Genomic DNA, 18,928 nt, shown 5'->3' on the forward strand with positions numbered 1-18,928 from the left:
CATGATTTTTTGCAAAAATATGGTGTAGGTAACATGGTGTTTAAATAAAAAAAAAATAACAGGTCAGGTTAAAGTTTCTTTTTATAGAAACATTACCATTTATACGATTGGGTGTTTTATGTACATTATAATTGACATTTTTTTGTTTTCTTTCTTTGTTCTCTTTTTACATTGTATTTTGCATGTGTTTGGTTGTCTATACATTATTTTTAACTCGTTTTTATATTAGCTAACATTTCACAACTGTAGGTATACATATGTAATTGAACTGTCCCTTTGTCTGTATATGTATGCAGTATAAATAAATAAATAAATAAATTTAAAAATATCATTGAGTATACCATCATGTTAAATTATGAAAGAATATTATTGACCAAATGAACATAGTTCACAGTTCACCTGATAATCCTGATATCCTTTTTAATCAATTTACTGCCTCTGGAATACATTGCGATAGGTAGGTACTTTTAACATAAATGACGAAGTAAAAATGAAAAGTTATGGCTAAGTTAAGACTAAGATCTTTTTATAAACTCATCCATTTAAATTATACCGTCATACTACAAGCACAAAATATAAAAAAGGGCAAATACAATTTGTCTACTGACAGTTGGTGGCAACTGTGACAGTTCATCAGCATGTGACGTCATCTATTTTTGAATAGACTAATCGATGAACTATTATGTAGGCACCTACAAACCGCGGCGGAAATTTTAAGTGTTCTATCTATGGTTTATGCGTATTTATTTTTTATGTCACAAACATTCAAAATGATACATATAAAAATTTATTTATAAATATATTTTGTTATTTAAAATATTTTGCCATAACAAAAATTTGGGACTATTCTGTTTCGAAAAATTATGCGGTGTTGCCACATTGATTAAAAATATTAAAATATGGATTATGGAGGTTTTTACTGAAATTTTTTCTTACTTATATTATATCGATCAATACAAATTCAAAAAAATCCTCTCTTTGCTCAGCTTAAAATTAAATATGGCGTCCATAAGAAAAAAGAAAATTGATGATGGTTTCTCGCAACCGAAACGTCGCAAATAATATACAGTGATTTCAATGGAAAAAACTTGATGTGAAAAAGTTTTTTCAGATTTGAAAAATTCCTCTATAAAAAAGTTACAGACGATTTCCGAAAACGCCATATTTATTACTTTTTTCAAAATAACCCAAAAACCTGAAGAGCTAGGACCCGTCTGCAAGCGCCATTAAGTTAATCTGTCTAAAACTTTCCCCATCTAATCTATCTATCTTATCTTTTATATGTATTATAGTGTCTAATAAGATACCATAATAGCTACATGAGTCACCAAAATGATTGACATTGTCAGAAGTTAGTTCCTTTAATTTAATTCCCTGTGCCCCTTCTAAAAAAATAATATCTTGCACACCCTCATGATATTACACGATATCAACATCACCATTTTCAGTCTCAATAAAATTTAGATTGGTAGGTATATCATCAATCACAAAAGAAGATTAAAGTACTACATACCGCAAGTCCTTGGTCATCCGCAGTCAATTGAGATTTCAAATACAGTGTAGTAAGTTTTATTGTTACGCAGCATAATGACTTAAATTTTTTAATTATGCATTTAATAAACTATACTATATTTATACTACCTACTATACTAACACTACTAATTATATAACATTTGGCCAAAAAGAGTTTATAAAAACAAATATTTTTTTTTGCGACAAAAACGGAGCGGGCTGTGAAAGTTTGATTTTGATGTCAAAAAGGCGGCCCTATGGACATATCAAATTCAGATATAATATGACAGATTTTCTAAATTACTTGTAAATAGGTACTTAACAAACAGACCCATATTTCGCTAATTAGGTATTATCTGTCTTAAAATTAAAGCGACTTAAAATGCAATAAATAATAACGATTCAATTTCAATTTTGACCAAAGTCGCACGGAAATTAATGAGTGCAAAAACCGTCAACATAGAAAATATCGTTTATATTTGACAAATCTTACTTTTAATTTAAACTTAAATTTACAACTTTTAATAAATTCATCTGTATTAAATCGTCGTAAATCAAGTTCATTTGTTATTAGATCTAATTAGAAACGTATACATGTGATACTTACGTTTAAATAAGTATTTTGTATGTACCAGCATCAATAATAATTCGAATATGAATCTAGTTTAACATTTATCTAAACAATCACAAAATGTTTGCTCACCCGACTGTGTAAATAACATGTAATTTTTATGTTACTTCTTTGAATTAAATACGTGAATAACACACAACAAATTTTTTTATGACACGAATGAAAAATTAATAAATTTTAAACAAGTGATCTGGCCATCAGTCAAATTTGTCATAATTAATTTTTTACAGAAAAGATTATTGGGTAAAATATTTTGGACCTAATTATAAAATAAAGTCGTTTCTATTTTGAATTTTAAAAAATTGTATTTATTTAAGATTTTGACGGTAATTTTTAATTGTAAAACATAAAAACAGAATTTTTAATAGGTACCTCTAAAAAGAATTTTTTAAACTAGACTAGATGAAGTCACAATGCACACCCTATGGCAATTGGCGATTCCAGCATTTTCTACGCCACCTGGTGGCGAATAGTAGAGTAATGTCAAAACGAATAATGTTTTGTTTGTATGAAGTTTCTATTTTATTATTTTGGGTGAAACAAGTTAATTTTAAGGTGTATATTTCCTAAATTGTGATTAAAATAAATGTAATAATATATGTACAAGGTGTTTGTTTACCTATGTTCAAATTTTAGGAGTATAAATTTTGAGACAAAAAACACATAATTCAAGTCAATTTTTATTTGTATATTAACAGTAAACATTTACCTCAATAATACATCAACTCTTGAAATAGTAATTTAAAATTAATGGGTACCTATTCAGGTTTGCTATTCTCATTTAGGTTTATTTGACTGATAGATTTTATTTAGTTTAAATTCTAGACTTGCAAATTATAGGTCTCGAACTTTGAAACAAAGGTCAATCCACCATCCTATTGTTTTTTTTTGTATTAGAATTATGCCTGCTTTATTCCCTCAAAATTTGAATATGATGATAAGGAACACCTAGTAGAGGAATATCATGATTCCTTTTTATATCATGGAGGAATATATTCGCAGTAATATAGTTACATGTTCATCTTTATGTCCTTGCGCCTTCAAAGTACATATTTTTAGCAAAATTATTATCCCTTTAAAACAAACGTATAGATATATGTACAAGTAGGTATATATTACAGCATATGGCTTTTTGCAGTAAAACTACTTGTAATGTAAGTACCCTGGTATATATTATATTATTATTATGTAAGTTACCAAAACGTGAAATGATCTTTGGTACGCGATAATGATATTTTCTCTAAATTTGTAAGGATAAATAATTCCGTTGAAATAAATGTAGAAAATAAAAATTTCTTCTCATTTTTCGTTTTTTGAAGCTGGTCGTTCATCGCCTCTTTTTTCTAAGTCTGTGATGAAATTAGTACTGACGGCGATTGTAGGGATAAAGAAGGAACTGCATAAATGCATTGTACCTACTTCTCCGCCACTGAGACCATACAATACATGAGAAGGTTGCCTCCCTGGTATTTTCTATTTCTAAAGATTATTTTATTTTAATTACATAAACATGAACACATTGTTGAATAACAGATTTCAAGGTCGTAATACTATAAAGAAAGAACATGTGGATTGCCATTTAAAAATAAAAAGTTACGGCCCTTATTGTATTCTATAATAATAAAAATAAAAAATAATAATAATAATAATTCTTATTTACACAACTTACATATACATTACAATTATGGTAGTGATAATAATAGTCGCTATACACAATTAATCGATTTCTCATTACAATTATCTTGCATAGCGTCATATTAACTTTNATAATAATTAATAATAATTTTTTTAACGAAGTCCACAAAAAAACACATTCCTTAGTAATTTTTTAATTTAATTTGCAGTCACAAATTTATTAATCTACCTATACTAACCATTAAGAACTCAAATCAATCACGCAATTGTAGTAGAAATGATAAGGGTGGCACTCAAACGTATCATTATCAATAGAAAACTATTTTTTAAATAATTTAATTGAGTAATTTATACTTTCAAAAAATATTTGGGAGTCCATTGTTTTACCTTCCGCGGTCCGGATCTGGACCGAGGTCCGCCAGTTGCCGACCCTTGTTATAGGAAATAGTAAAAAGCTAAAATATTTAGAAGAATCACAATCTTTAATAGTAACCGAGATATTTTGGTGGTAATACTTTCATGCCACCTGGTATATAGTAGCAGCTCGAATGCCATCTTGTGACGCAAAAGAAGAAAAAAGGTTGGCAGTATGGGTGGCACCTGGCAACACTGTTATACTTTACATAGGTCAATTTGAACAAAATCAATCTTCATATTTTCTAAATATGTACAAAATGACTTATGACAATTTTTACAAATTGGATAAAAGATACATGATGAGCATATCTTTATAATGCTTATATATAATACTACCATAAGAAATGTGTTGTAGAATTACTTTAAAGTGGGTTTAGTTGACGGGGTGTATTGTGTAGTTTTTGACAACTCCGTAAGAGGAATCGCGATTAAACTAACTATTAAATATTATCCGTTCTATTTTTAAGTGTACCTGTGTACTTTATTTTGTTTAACACCAATATACATCTGTCTCCTACAGTGGTCTATTTTTGAAATTTCTTAAGTAAAAATAACCACCGTTTCCGTGGGCATATAAGAGATGATATCGAGGAGCCATTTTTTGTGTATAAATTACAATTTCTAATTATTCCTAAACAATAAACATGTGTGCTGTATTTTAAGTGGTTCAACTTAACCTAGGTGTTTAAAATCAGAAATGGCTATGGAATTGCTTTAATATGAGGCAACAGCTAATGTTTAAAATGTAATAATAAAACAGTTAAAAGTATGATTTTATTTACTTGTCGTTAAAGTTATAAGTAGTTTTATTAAAGGATAGCCACGGTGGCGTCTGGCCCAGAGTGTGGCCCTGTGGCCGCCGATAAGGGGGCTGATTGTTGGTGGTCTCCCCTGGCGGCCATGGGCTGTTTTGGGAATAGAGATGCCGCACAAACATCTGAAGACATTAGGACTCAGAAAAGAATTAGTGATCAAATTAATCGGCAGCTAGCTAAGGAGAAGCAGGTGTATCGTGCTACACATCGTCTTCTTTTGTTGGGTGCTGGTGAATCTGGCAAATCGACAATCGTAAAGCAAATGCGTATTCTGCATGTAAATGGCTTTAGCGAAAAAGAGAAGAAACAGAAAATAGAAGATATCAAAAAGAATATTCGTGATGCCATAATTGTAAGTGGAAAACCTATTTTAAGATATTTTTAAATTAATGTACCCGCATATTTAAATCTGTACTTTAATTACCTTTTTCGATTTTCTAACACTAGACTTATTGAATTACCCATATCGTTATTAAATTCTATTTAGGTACTTAGTATTTGTACCCAATGTTGAAAAAAATAAATAAATATTTTCGCGTAGATCAACTATGAATGGTAAAGAAAATAGTTATCAAAACTATGAAGTTTGTCACTAGTTGTCTTATAATATTAATTATTTGGTTAATAATGCTGATATCCTATCTTGAAGCATAAAATAATGATACCTGCACACTTAAGTAAATATATTTTTAATACATTTTATTTTTTAAATATTGTCCTTATTCTCCTTACTTAAGTTGACTGAATTTGTCCAAAAATTCTTATTCAATTTATTAAGTTTATCTGTTAGATAGTACCTATTTTGAATATAGTCTCAGAGTGTCATATCAATATTTTTTTGCTTAGGTAGGTATGCTACGAGTATACAAAAATGACAATAACATTTTTCCCTAAGTAAATATCCTTAAGATACTTACTTATATTTAAATTAAATGCAATTCGACAAATTGCCAACCGGGCTAAATGCTTATGTATTGGCCTCTGCTTTTGTGTTTTATTGTGTTATACTCTATCATTGATTATTTATGTATTTACATATTATGTACATGTATCATTTATATTTTTACTAATAGCTTGTCAATATTTTAACTGCTGCATTACATTGTTTCGGTATTTTGTTTGGATAACATTTAGATAGTTAACCACTAGTAGTACCCTTCCTTCATTTTTACTTACTTTACACGGTTTTGTAAGAATCTTTGTATTTACACTTAATTTTATTACTTTATTTAATCTAATGCATTTGAATCAAGTTTTGAACACTCTGTATAAACAGCAATACCCCACGAGTACATCTCAAATGTTTCTTACTGATACATTAATAAATTTACCATCACAAAAATAACACTGATCTGTGATTATAATATATTTTTTAAATATATGTAAAAACAATTTAAAACAAATGCCAAGGTAGTAAGACTGGATTATTGAATAATTCTAATTTGTTATACCACATTGAGGAATTCATATAAAAAAATTATCAAAGTTTATTTTTTTTGTAAATTATTTTGAAATTTGTTTTTCTGGTGTCTAGCAAAAGTCACATGCAGTAATTATAGTTAATCCCCTCTCTGAAATAGTTCTTATTTTAACAGGCTCCCTAATAAGCGAGTTGTTGCATTTTTATCACACTTTATTCATAAATTCAAGTATTTTTTTTAAGATTAACATTGCTATATTATTTGTAAAAGTCGTAATAATTTAAGTAAGAACAAAATTTCTCATTAATCAACCTTCGATTAGATTAATTTTAATGAAATATTTAATGTGATGTGTTTAATGAGATGTTCAGAAAGAAATAAATTAATTTGGTTTTGTTTCCTCGACATCATTTTATAACGGCGTCTTTGAAATATAAAGATATTTTGGATGAAGATAAGTCAATTTACCTGTTACAACAATTGAGATATAGGCATGCCAATGTGGTTCACGAAAAAAAAAATTCTTTCATGTAAATTAATATTTGATGATTTCTTGATAAACTGTTCAAAAATATAGTTTCTATATTTGAGGCAATGATTCTACACATAAAAACAAGAAAAAGTTTATATAACTGCATTTCTTAATGTTTTCTAAATATATGAGACAAAGCTTATTTTTTGAGACTTTATTTAAACAGCTTCACTACCCTTAGAAAAATTTTAAGAACTAGAAAAATATTTAAAAATGAATTTTATATTAGAGAATTTGATTTACATAATTTATATTATTTATATAAGTAGTAATGGTGCAGTCAAAAGAAGGGGTGGCCTAAAAAATAACCCTCTGTATGTCTTTTTTACATACGTATTCTAGTAATATATTACGTTCAAATAAATGAAGATACATACTAACTAATGACCGTTTTAAAGTTATATGAAAAAATATTGCTTCATGGTTTTGCACTGGTACCGGGTATTCCACATAAAAGTCCTCAGTCTCATATTTCAGCAACAGAAAGAGATATTTTGATTTTGAATAAAACAGGTGATAGACCTCATCGATGGATTTGTCAAGGAGTGCTACTTGATTTTTTTCAGAGCAAATTGGAGATGGCGCTGAAATCGATAGGAATTTTTCCTTGGCAGGAACTTTGTAACAAGGTTTATCCGATACTTTGTTCAAATCTAAACAATTTTTATTAAATGACTATTTATCAAATAATTTTTATTTCTGCTAATACGTATATCAAAGCAACTCTGTAGTTCCTGATCACAAGAAGAAAGTAAAGAATGAAAGTCCGACATATCTTCTATTGGTTCAGTATACACCATATCTTTCAATGTCCCCCATGGAAAAAAAGTCAAGAGGCATTAAATCTGGCGCCCTTGCTGGCCATCTAATTGACCATTTGTATCCATCTTCCAAGGTAGGATCTGTTCAAGTACTCTGTAATTATCTGTGCATTATGGGCAGGAGCACCACATATAGCTTCTTGCTGCCACAGGAATATCTTCTAATAAATTTAAAATGTCGTTTTGCAAAAAATTTAAATACCGTGCACCAGTTAATTGCCCCTCAAAGAAAAGAGGACCAATGAGATATCCATCTAGTATGCCACATCACGCATTTACTCCAAATTTATTTTGATTGCCAGTGTCTTTTGTCCATCTCTGATTATTATTGTTGGACCAATAATGACAGTTGTGTCTATTGGCAAGACCATTATTATGAAATCGAATTTCATCAGTCCAACAATTTTTTTCAAGAATACTATTGTCATCTTAGTATAAAACTGAGAAACAAGATAGAAAATCTAACCGTCTTTCAGGATCTTCAGGTCGTAAATGGTGAACAATATGTGTTTTGTATGGATGGAACTTGTTTCTGGATAGTATCCTATGACATGACGTAACTGACATGTTAGTTGTCTCTGTATTATTTTCCACATGTTGTAAAACGTCCGCTGTTACTAGATCATTTGTCACCATATTTAAACGTTTACGTTTATTGACATTAAAACTTCCATACTGCAAAAGATATCTCTCCAACTTTAAAAATGTTTTCTGATCTGAACATCTTCTGTTAGGGAATCGTGCAGAATATAATCTCACTGCAGCCCTGGAATTTTCTCTGCATTCACCATAAATGACAAGCATATTGTTTTTTTCTTGATTAGTATATTGAACTATATTTTCACTCAAATTAGCCAAATTTCAAGCTCTCATAACATACAATTAGCTGTTTTGTCAACTTGTGTTTCTGTGTGACAATAAACAAAATTTTGGTTTCCTTCAAAGCCTACTGTGATGAAGTTTCGTTATACACTCAGGTTTTATTTTAGGACGTACGTTTGTCCTATTTGACAAAAATTGTTTAGAATTGAACAAAGTATCAGATAAACCTTGTTACAAAGTTCCTGCCAATGAAAAATTTCTTTCCACTTCAGCACCATCTCCAGTTTGTTCTAAAAAAAATCAAGTTGCACTCTTTGACGAAGCCATCGATGAGCTCTATCATCTGTTTTATGAAAATAAAAATATCTCTTTCCGTTACAGAGATACAAGGCTGAGGACTTTTATGTGGAACATCCCATATGTCGGCAGCTATGAGTAGAGTTTATAGGTAAATTGATCTTAAATTGTCCATGTTTTTAAAGAAACAGTAACAGGCAGTGTTGGACTGACTACTTTTAGATCCCCTCACTGAATTCTGTGTAGAGCCTCTTTTTAAAATCAAGAACATGTTTTATTGTGTTTGAACAATGTGTAAAGCACAGGAATGGAAATTCGATAATATTTCAAAATATTTAGGATTTCAGTGTGTAACAGTAGGGTTGCTTCCTAGTACTATTTAAAATACATATGGTCATTAAAGTATACCCAATTAAATTTTATGTTTTTCATGTTTTGTTGGAATTCAACTCAAAACCAATCCCTTTTCAACATTTAGTAGGTTTTAACTATTGGCATCAATGCCAAAAAAAAAAAAATGAGTTGAAGTTTGACATTCTGGGTAACAATCCAGTATGATTTAAAAATAATTTGAAACACAGTTTTTTTTTTAAATTGCTTTGCCTTGTCAGAAGTAAAATAGATCTTTTATGTGCAAGCAAAATACCATTTTTCGTATAAGACATCAAAAAATTGTATTGTGTTGTTATTCACAATCAAAATTTGTGTATATACCAAATTTAAAGATATCGGCCTACTTTGATATTTTCTGTTAGATAAATCATTGCAAAATTAAAATGATTGCCATCAAATCTGCGACATACTTAAACATAAATTTTTATTCTGAACTATTTCTAATAGTTTTTTGTCTTTTCAATTTCTTATATAAAAACGAATTTTACCCACACAAGACACGAAAATTATAAAGAATCAAAGTACCTAGCATTTAATTCCTTAATTAAATTCTTTGATACTTTATACGAAAAAGGAACTTTATATATACCTTGACTATAGAGAATATATTTTTTTGATCCTGACACTAATTATTTTTTAAATAAAAATATGTTTAAAATTAATTTTTCACCAATCAGTTTCCTAAAATGTCAAGTTCTTTTTTACTTAATTTATTTGGACTCAAAAATTATTTGTTTACAGCGAAGGCAAAGGCCATCTGCATATTAAACTTTTGAAAGAGATTGGTTATTTATGTGTTTTTTAAGAAGAATTACTGGCACAACGTATCAAATTCTAAAGCTAAAATCATTTATATTTCTAATTATTTCTCATAGAAGACACAGATTATAGGCCAATTAAAACCAAATTTTTGTACTTTTGGACACAAACATATTTTTTTTATAAAAATTATTTTTTTGCATTTTTTTATTTAAACAAAAACAAATGGGTAAAAACTTTTTTAAATTATTTTCCGAAGCAAAACATTTTCAAGAACAGAAATTCCAAGAAATTTTAAAGAAAAGCAGACTTTTGGGTATATTTTCCTGAATAAACTTCAATGAATATGAAAATTACATATTTTGACAAGATGCATATATGTATTCTGGATCGGAATCCCATCAGGTCTCATATTAGTCGAGCTCATGCACAAATTAACAAAAAGTACATAAATATAGTATTTTACTTGAACAATAAAAATTTATTAAATTTTTCATGACTAAACAATGAAAATAAACAAAATATCTGTTCTCTGTAACAAAAAAAAAACATTTCAAACATTCATTTAAGGGAATATAATCAGAGTTCATGTCTGACTGAGCCATCTGATACTCCTGAATCTTCTGATTCAAGATCGGAAAGCTCTTGGTCATCCTGAACTTATTCAAAATATGAATCGTGTGTGGAAAGGATCTAATGATTCTTTTATTAAAATAATTTCTAAAGTTTATATTTTTTATATACAGGGTGTGCCATTTAAGATTCCCACTGCCAATAACTGCGAAATGAAGAAATTTATTTTAGTTCCGGAAATTGATGTTGTTAGGTCTCTCGAATCGCTTCAAATTGTAGTTAGAGCTGTTAGTTCAAATCTTTCTGCATAGGTGGAGTGGTGATATTAAAACATTTTTTGATCCGTGGAACATGGAAATGCAGTGCATTTGAAAGATCGTTAAATTTTGAGTAATTTTTGGAATATAAAGTTTTTCGCTATATTTACTTGTTTTCGAGATATGTCGACTTCAATATGCAATGTATGATGTAACAGGAAAATTTAAATCACACTGAGACAAAATATTCTTTTAAAACATTGTTATAATGACTTTATTCACTCCACATACCAACTAACAAACAATAAATTATAAAAAAAAACAAATGATCACTTACAGAAAAAAAATTGTACAATGGTAAATCTTATAACTAGTATAGCTACATTGAAAGAGGCACACTAATAAAACTGTAATTATTGGAAAACTAATATGTCATCTGTCATTGTTATATTTTAAACAAATGACATGAGCCACCTATGACTGCATTTTTTAATAACATTTGATAAAATACGGTTCGTCTCTACCTCTGATAAGATTTACCATTGTACAATTTTTTTTTCTGTAGCATGTGATGTGATGATGTGAATCATTATAACCATTATAACAATATTTTAAAAGAATTTTTTGTCCTGGTGTGATTTAAATAAAATAATAAATTTTCCTGTTACAATCATACATTGTATATTGAAGTCGACATATCTCAAAAACAAGTAAATATATAGGGGAAAACTTTATTTTACAAAAATTACTCAACATTTAACAATCTTTCAGATGGACTGCATTTCCACGTTCCAGGGAACAAACAATTTTTTAGTATTGCCACGCCATCCATACAGAAATACCCCAATTTCCGGAACTAAAATAAATTTCTTCATTTCGGAGTTATTGGCAGCGGGAGTGTTAAATGGCACACCCTGTTTATATAATTAGGTAACATTTGCAAAACACTTTTATCAGAGTTAGTTAATTTGGCAAGTCTTACTGTACAACAGATAGTATTAATATGTTCTACATGTTTTGGGGATTAGAAATTGTTGCGATGTTTCTAGAAATTTGCATGATCATATACTTTTTTAAATGTAGCAGGTATATTCGCATTGTATATGTGACATAAATAATTGTTTTAATACCCAAGTATGACTGTATTTGTGATGCCCTATATTAGAATCAAAATTCAAACTTTTAAAGAGCAATATATTCTGCAATACTCATGTTACACAAGTATTTCGTATAATTACTTTAGCACTTTAGGTTATAACTTTCAGTTGTTTATTTATTATTTCAATTAATTTCGATGATCACACATCTCAGAAATAGATACGAATATTGGTGCCTTTTCTATTTTTATACATATAAAAGAAAAATAGGTACAAACATTCCCTATGTTTGTTAGTTGTGGAGATGAATATTTTATTTATGGTTCTTGGGGGATTCGATTTTTACATAGTATAAATTTCAAAAATGAAATAAAACATCTACTTTTTATTTTAGACAATTACAGGGGCAATGTCAACATTGAGCCCACCAGTAGCTCTAGAAAATCCAGAAAACCAGGTTAAAGTAGACTGGATCCAAGATTGCGCTACTGGCCCTGATTTTGATTACCCTCCTGAATTTTATGACCATACAGAAGCTCTCTGGAAAGATAGGGGTGTACAAGTAAGTAAATATGCATAAATTCTAATTAATTGTCACGCAAAATGAAACCCTAAAATAGAGAGACAAAACTATTTCCAAAACAAACTTAAAAGTTATATCTGGAATTACATTTTTGCATTAATATTAAGAGAAAAATGTTTATTGTCAAGCTACAGAAAATGTTATGTAACATGACATTTGAATTTCTTGTTAGTTATCAAAGCCTACTTATAATTTAACAAAAATTAATTATCAATTTTTTTTGTTTAAAATTTGATTATGCTACTGGATTCCGCATTACCAGTGAAGGCAGGCACAAATTAATATGTTGATAATGAAATATGGGACCTATACAGTTTTTAGGGGATAATTTATGTGCTTACAAAGTGAAATTTGCAAAATAGAAAATTAAAATAGGGTTTGCCGACCTGGAGACCTTGAATGAGGTTACACATAATTATGTAGACAGTATATTTTTTCCATAATCAATTAGTGGATACAAATAGATGTTTTTTTTTTTATTTTTTCGCAAAATTACCAAGAGTATGAATCGACAGTTCAATTAAAGCATTTTAAAGGGTTGATAAAGGATGATGCATGATTAAAATGTTACAGAATTTTTTAACCCGTTGGCGGACTTAAAAAAATTATTACTTTATTTTATGGGGAATTTAATTTTAAAATTTTTCTTGCTCTTTTAGTTTTAAAAAACTTTTTCGTTTTCAACAAAAACATGAATAATAATATTTGATATGAATTTAAACGCCAGCAGTTATTGGATAAAGTAGACTTTAATTTACGACGAAGAATAAATTTATGCCTGAGAGAAAAAGGGTGACCATTTTGAACAATTTCTATAACTTATCAGTGCAAATTATGTGTTATTTCTGTTGTTCAAGTTGTTTGTTTTTCCATTAAATTACATATTCTTATTCCAACTTTTTTCCTGATCGTCAAGTATGACGTTTAAATTAATTCAAAGTTAATTCCTCAGTATAAATTTTTAAAATATAAGTACCTTAATTGTTTGGATTTTTTTTTTTTCATTTATACTTATATAAATGTAATGAAAAATATTTTTCAGGCAACCTTTGAAAGAAGTAATGAATACCAATTGATAGACTGCGCAAAATACTTCCTTGATCAAGTTCATACAATTCGACGACCAGACTACACACCAACGGAGCAAGATATTTTACGTTGCCGTGTACTTACAAGCGGTATTTTTGAAACGCTCTTCCAAGTTGATAAAGTCAACTTTCAGTAAGTAGTTGTTAGATTCAAGCCGCCAATATTAAAAGACAAAGTGGAAAAACGTGCACTAAAATTAATAATTAAATGAATAGTTTTTTTTTTTTAAATGCTGCGTCAAAATAGTAGGCAGTGAGTTGTAAATGAATAAAACCATAATTTTTACTATTTCTTAAACTGACAAAATAATTTTGTGAATTCTTTTCATCTAAACTGTAATGTGCTGTTCCTTTTGCATAGTGTTCCAATAATAGGTAGTGCTCTTGGAACGTTCTATTGTTACAAGTGTCTATTTCTATCTTTGCTTATCAGAGTAGTCATTAACAGTTGAATTTAACATGAAGAATGTTGTGATAAATAATTGAACAACAATGAATTTCAATACATTGAAATTCAACATAGATTAGTTAATGATAAATCATAAATTTGAGTTTGCTCATTAGCGCACAAATTTTTAGTAGATGGTTGAATATTAGTAAGTGCGAGAGTAGCAATCTGGAACTAAGCTAGTTGTGGTTTTTATTTTTTAAATAAGCGAATAAAAGATTATGTAATATTCATTATTGGGAACCGATGTGAACTATTTAATTTTGGGAGATTTTCGGTACAATGTCGGCTGTCGGGAATCTGTCGTCATGATCGGCTGGAAATAGTGGTGATTATTGGAGTTTATTCTCGAGTGTATTCTGGCTTTTCAATATCTTGGTCGTTGGAGTAGTTTCTGGATTGGAACCCCGGGCAAACACCCCCATTGCTGACTACATACTTTAGTACAAATGTACCTAACATACCTGTTGGGTATACCTAGTGAGTGTAAATAGTGTGTACAAAAATTGGCATATTCTATTTTTTCAGTATTTTAAAACTTTTAAAACTAAGTCCCGATGGAATACTGCTACTATTTTGGCATTGCACTTTCAGTTCGATATGTGGAAAATCATAGTAAATTCTTCATAATTTTTCAAGCACATTTTAGATTGATTCTTACAGTGTAGGAATTTTTTTTGTAAATTCCATGTTCATAGTGACAGAAATACACAAATAAAAAATAAACAATGTCATTCAAATCTATTTAAGCAGGTATATCGGGCGTATTAGCCAGTGCTCCCCCTGTGCGTCATATTTTTTTGAAATTTCTTTTGAATCTAGATTTTGAGATATTGTTGTTGAAAGTTGTTCATTTTGACATAGGTTTATATGGCGAAGATGGACGGTGCGGCTCTTTTTTTGCCCATAACTGAGAAAAAAATGTAGAAATTGTGAAACAAAACTTTTCCATAGATAGTACACAGTATTATCTTATTTTTGATGTAAAACTAATGTAAGTTTTGAACATAGTACAGCTGTATTAATTAGAAACAGAAACCAATAATTGCATTTCTGTCTGACTTGAGGATTAATGTGGCAACGTCGCAATCAGCTGACAGCAAGGAGGGAATACATTTGAAAGACTTGATAAAAACGAAATTGATTTCAAACATATACATTTTTCCTAAATCCCATGTACATTGTTATCAACAATAAATTATCCACAACAGATGATTTTTTGTAATGTTTTTAAAAAACTAGATTAATTAAAAAAGACTAGGAAGCTGTGATATATTTATTGGAATAAAAAATACAGTTGATAAATCCTTTTAATATATTTAATGGTTTATAAAAACATCGTAATCATTACCCAGCAATATTTAGGGTTACATAAAGTTTTCTTTACTTGATTAATATAATTAGTAATACTTGAGATAAAAGCATTTGTACGGAATAACAAAGGAACATAAATATTTCTCAGCAAACTTTATATCTAAAAAATTAGTTATAGTTGCAAAACTTTTGTAACATTACTAAAATAGAGATTAAAAACACGAACAGTGAGTAATAATGTAATTTCTATCACAGAACCTTCAAAATTGCATCCAACATTTTCTTTGACTTGGACGAGAGATGGGCGCGAGTGTCATTTCATTTCTTTAGAACTAAATTAACATAATTCTCGTTGTTTTACCAGTTCACATGATTTACGGATTTTAAATAAAGGATACAAATCTTCGCGAGGATAATACGATATATTTGCTATATATAATAATTATATTGTACATAGTTTACACACAATACATTTTTGAACGCGTACGCATCTTTACCCGAATTTGACGCGCAATATCTCCGATGTCCGAGGTCTGTAGGTTCGCAGTGTGTACAACTGCTAGTCAATTATTAGCGCTGTTGCCACATCTACATAGTCTTTATGCGTTCATTAAATATAATTTAAAACTACTTAAATATGATATTTTTATGTTGTTAATTAGTCAATATGTATGCTATGTGCATATGAGTAGATTTCTTTGCTATATAGATAATGTTTATCGCAAATAATTTCAATAGAATTAAATTTTTTCAAATTGGCAACAGGCTTTAGTCCCATAAGAAAAGCATAGGACCCCCCCTGCGCTCCTCACTTTCCTCGGACCCCGATATACCTCCTTAAAATAGGCTTATAAAAAAGTCATTTTAAAAATCATCTTTATCTTTTTTTTCGCACCCGAAAATAAACCCTTTATCGGCTGATGTTTACCGTTTGTAATGGTAATTTTTATACTTTTTTAGTATGTTTGACGTTGGCGGTCAACGAGACGAAAGGCGAAAATGGATCCAATGTTTCAATGACGTTACAGCGATCATTTTTGTCACAGCTTGCAGTTCATATAATATGGTTTTACGGGAGGATCCGACACAGAATCGTTTGAGGGAAAGCTTAGATTTATTTAAATCAATATGGAACAACAGATGGTTGAGAACTATATCTGTGATTCTATTTCTCAATAAGCAAGACCTACTTGCGGAAAAAGTTTTAGCGGGTGAGCGATTTTTCCACCTCTCTTGTCATTTATAGTTTCCCAGTGTATTGCTTACTAGCGTTAACTTTTCGTTTAATATTTTAACATTCTCAATTACTAATCGACACGAACGATTATAAATTAATCCCATTTTTTAGGCAAAAGCAAGTTAGAAGATTACTTTTCAGAATTTTCAAGATACCAACCCCCTGTAGAGGTCGCAAATGATGCAAATGAGCCACCTGAAGTTTTTAGAGCAAAATATTTTATTAGAGATGAGTTTCTGGTACGTCTACTCGTAAGCTTTGTACAGGGTGTATGTAAAATATGTGGGCAACGTATTGAAATAAGTCAATTTAGACCAATTCGCCTATATTCAAAAGCTCTGGCCCCCTAAGATACAGCACTCTCAATTTTTATACCGCAATATTTTTTCGCATAAATTTTAACAACGTTATAATCAAATTGTCAGAGGGTCAGGCAAAAGCCGCTCGGAAATTCACTCTTTTTGCATTAAATAGAGCTTATTTTTACGGTAATTTAAAAAAAAGATTTCTCTTTTCTCGCCTCTCTCTCACCTGTACCTCTTTGTTCTCAAGATAACTTTTTTTATAACATTAATTGTTAATTAACTATTGACGTATTGAACCAAGATTTTAAAGACAATTAAAGAAAGGGTTAAACTTTTATTTTCAGAAAGTTTTTACATTGATAGTTTACGTAATAAACGAGCCAGAAGCAGTGAAAGTTAACGTTAATGAACGGTCTGATCGCGGGAGAAAGCGCGTCGGGCCGCGCATGCTCGTGAGCATCGCTCCCGGGGCGCGCGAAATTTTTAACTTGAACGTTTCAAATTCGGTTCAATTGTTGGAGAATAACGCTGGAAATGCTTTGAAATGTTCGTTCAAAAGTGGAACAAAGATTTTGTTATTAGGGAAACCAATTTGAACACTTAATAATGTAACATTCTTTCATTCATTGATATTTTGTCTTATTCTTGAAGTGACCATTTTATTGTCATCAAACCAAAATTTAAAACGTCGTATGTCATCGTGAGCAGAATTGAAAAAGCTTTAAAATGAGGTGTCACGCAACATAGGGTCCCATTTAAAGTTTAAAGGTATTTTACGCCCCTGCCAAAGGGCCCTTGAAAAGAAAATCGACGTATCTCAGGTTTTGTCTGTTTTTTTTTAATTCCGATATTTTTCAGGTGGGAATTTTTTATTGGAACACCCTGTATATTTATATAGAGAATGAAATTCAGTTTCTAATCATAAGACCCTATTGATTACAATGGTGGAGGTTTTCTCGGCTTTTAACTGTTTTGACGCTCCCCATAAAATTCTTTTGCATTTCTTTTTTTTAATTTCATCGACGCTAAGGAAGGTAATTAGTAGATTTTTTTAAAACTTGGTACTTAACTATCTATTTTGGGGGGCAAGAATAATCCTATAGTGTTAGTTTTTCCATAAAAAAAATCCTTAACATGTTTTTCTGAAAAATGCACTTACATAAATAATCGTAGCAAGCTAGACCAATAATAGTCGGCCAATGGTTGACCTTTCAGGGCCATACTCATATAAAATAGTCCCACTTGATTCCACCAACCTACTTGTAAAGAAGGTTTTAACATGAAAAACCAGAGCCCACTGTAGAATTACATTTAAATGTTACCTTAAAATTGTTTTGTTATTTTATTTTCCATTTAAATATGTGTTGGATTTGTAGTTTTCTAACCAATATAACGCTATAAAAAAAAAAATTATGCTTCTCAATAATTATTGAAACATACCTCACTGTCTAGAAATCAAGTTTTATTAAATTTATAAACAAATGAGTTGTGGCACAAGGTGAAAAATGAGTATTGTATTTTTTCATTTTTCCAAAACTAGTCGAAATATGTCGGATCTAATGGTTTACAATACCCGACAGTTTCCCATTAAATAGTTCGATATTATTTTCTTTTTTCTGTCACTAGATTCCTTTTGCTTGTTTTTTTAGTGTACACTAGGAGGACATCGTCAAACTACACAAAGAACGTGTTAACCTATTCTCCCTTCAAATCGTCCCCATGACAAAATTCTATGAATGCTTCTGATTCAAATTGACTTGTTTCGATTCGATTAACATCTACATTAGGGTGGCCCAAAAAAAAACATTTTTTTTTCGTGTCTTGTGAAAATATGTTAGTTTTATCATGTTTTAAGAGATCCCTCAAAAAATCAACTCAAAAAAAAGATTTTTAAAAATTTCCAAAATCGTCAAAAATTGAATTTTCTTTTTTTTTAATTTTTTTTTTCTCTTTTATTTTATCATTTTCTAG

At 29.7% G+C, this 18,928-nt stretch overlaps 1 protein-coding gene across 1 annotated transcript in view; it reads left to right on the top strand.

Moving 5' to 3' along the window:
- The first annotated feature begins 4,383 nt into the window (after positions 1–4,383).
- LOC108911374 (guanine nucleotide-binding protein G(s) subunit alpha) overlaps positions 4,384–18,928 on the top strand; it is a 16,140-nt gene continuing 1,595 nt past the window's right edge. Inside the window, exons 1-5 of the mRNA XM_018716295.1 lie at positions 4,384–5,362; positions 12,377–12,544; positions 13,608–13,786; positions 16,376–16,626; positions 16,764–16,891. Of these exons, the coding sequence (XP_018571811.1) occupies positions 5,096–5,362; positions 12,377–12,544; positions 13,608–13,786; positions 16,376–16,626; positions 16,764–16,891 (993 nt within the window). The 5' untranslated portion in view covers positions 4,384–5,095. The remainder of the gene's footprint in view (positions 5,363–12,376; positions 12,545–13,607; positions 13,787–16,375; positions 16,627–16,763; positions 16,892–18,928) is intronic.

This window comes from Anoplophora glabripennis, unplaced genomic scaffold (assembly GCF_000390285.2).
Source record: "Anoplophora glabripennis isolate ALB-LARVAE unplaced genomic scaffold, Agla_2.0 scaffold620, whole genome shotgun sequence".
Lineage (NCBI taxonomy): Eukaryota > Metazoa > Arthropoda > Insecta > Coleoptera > Cerambycidae > Anoplophora > Anoplophora glabripennis.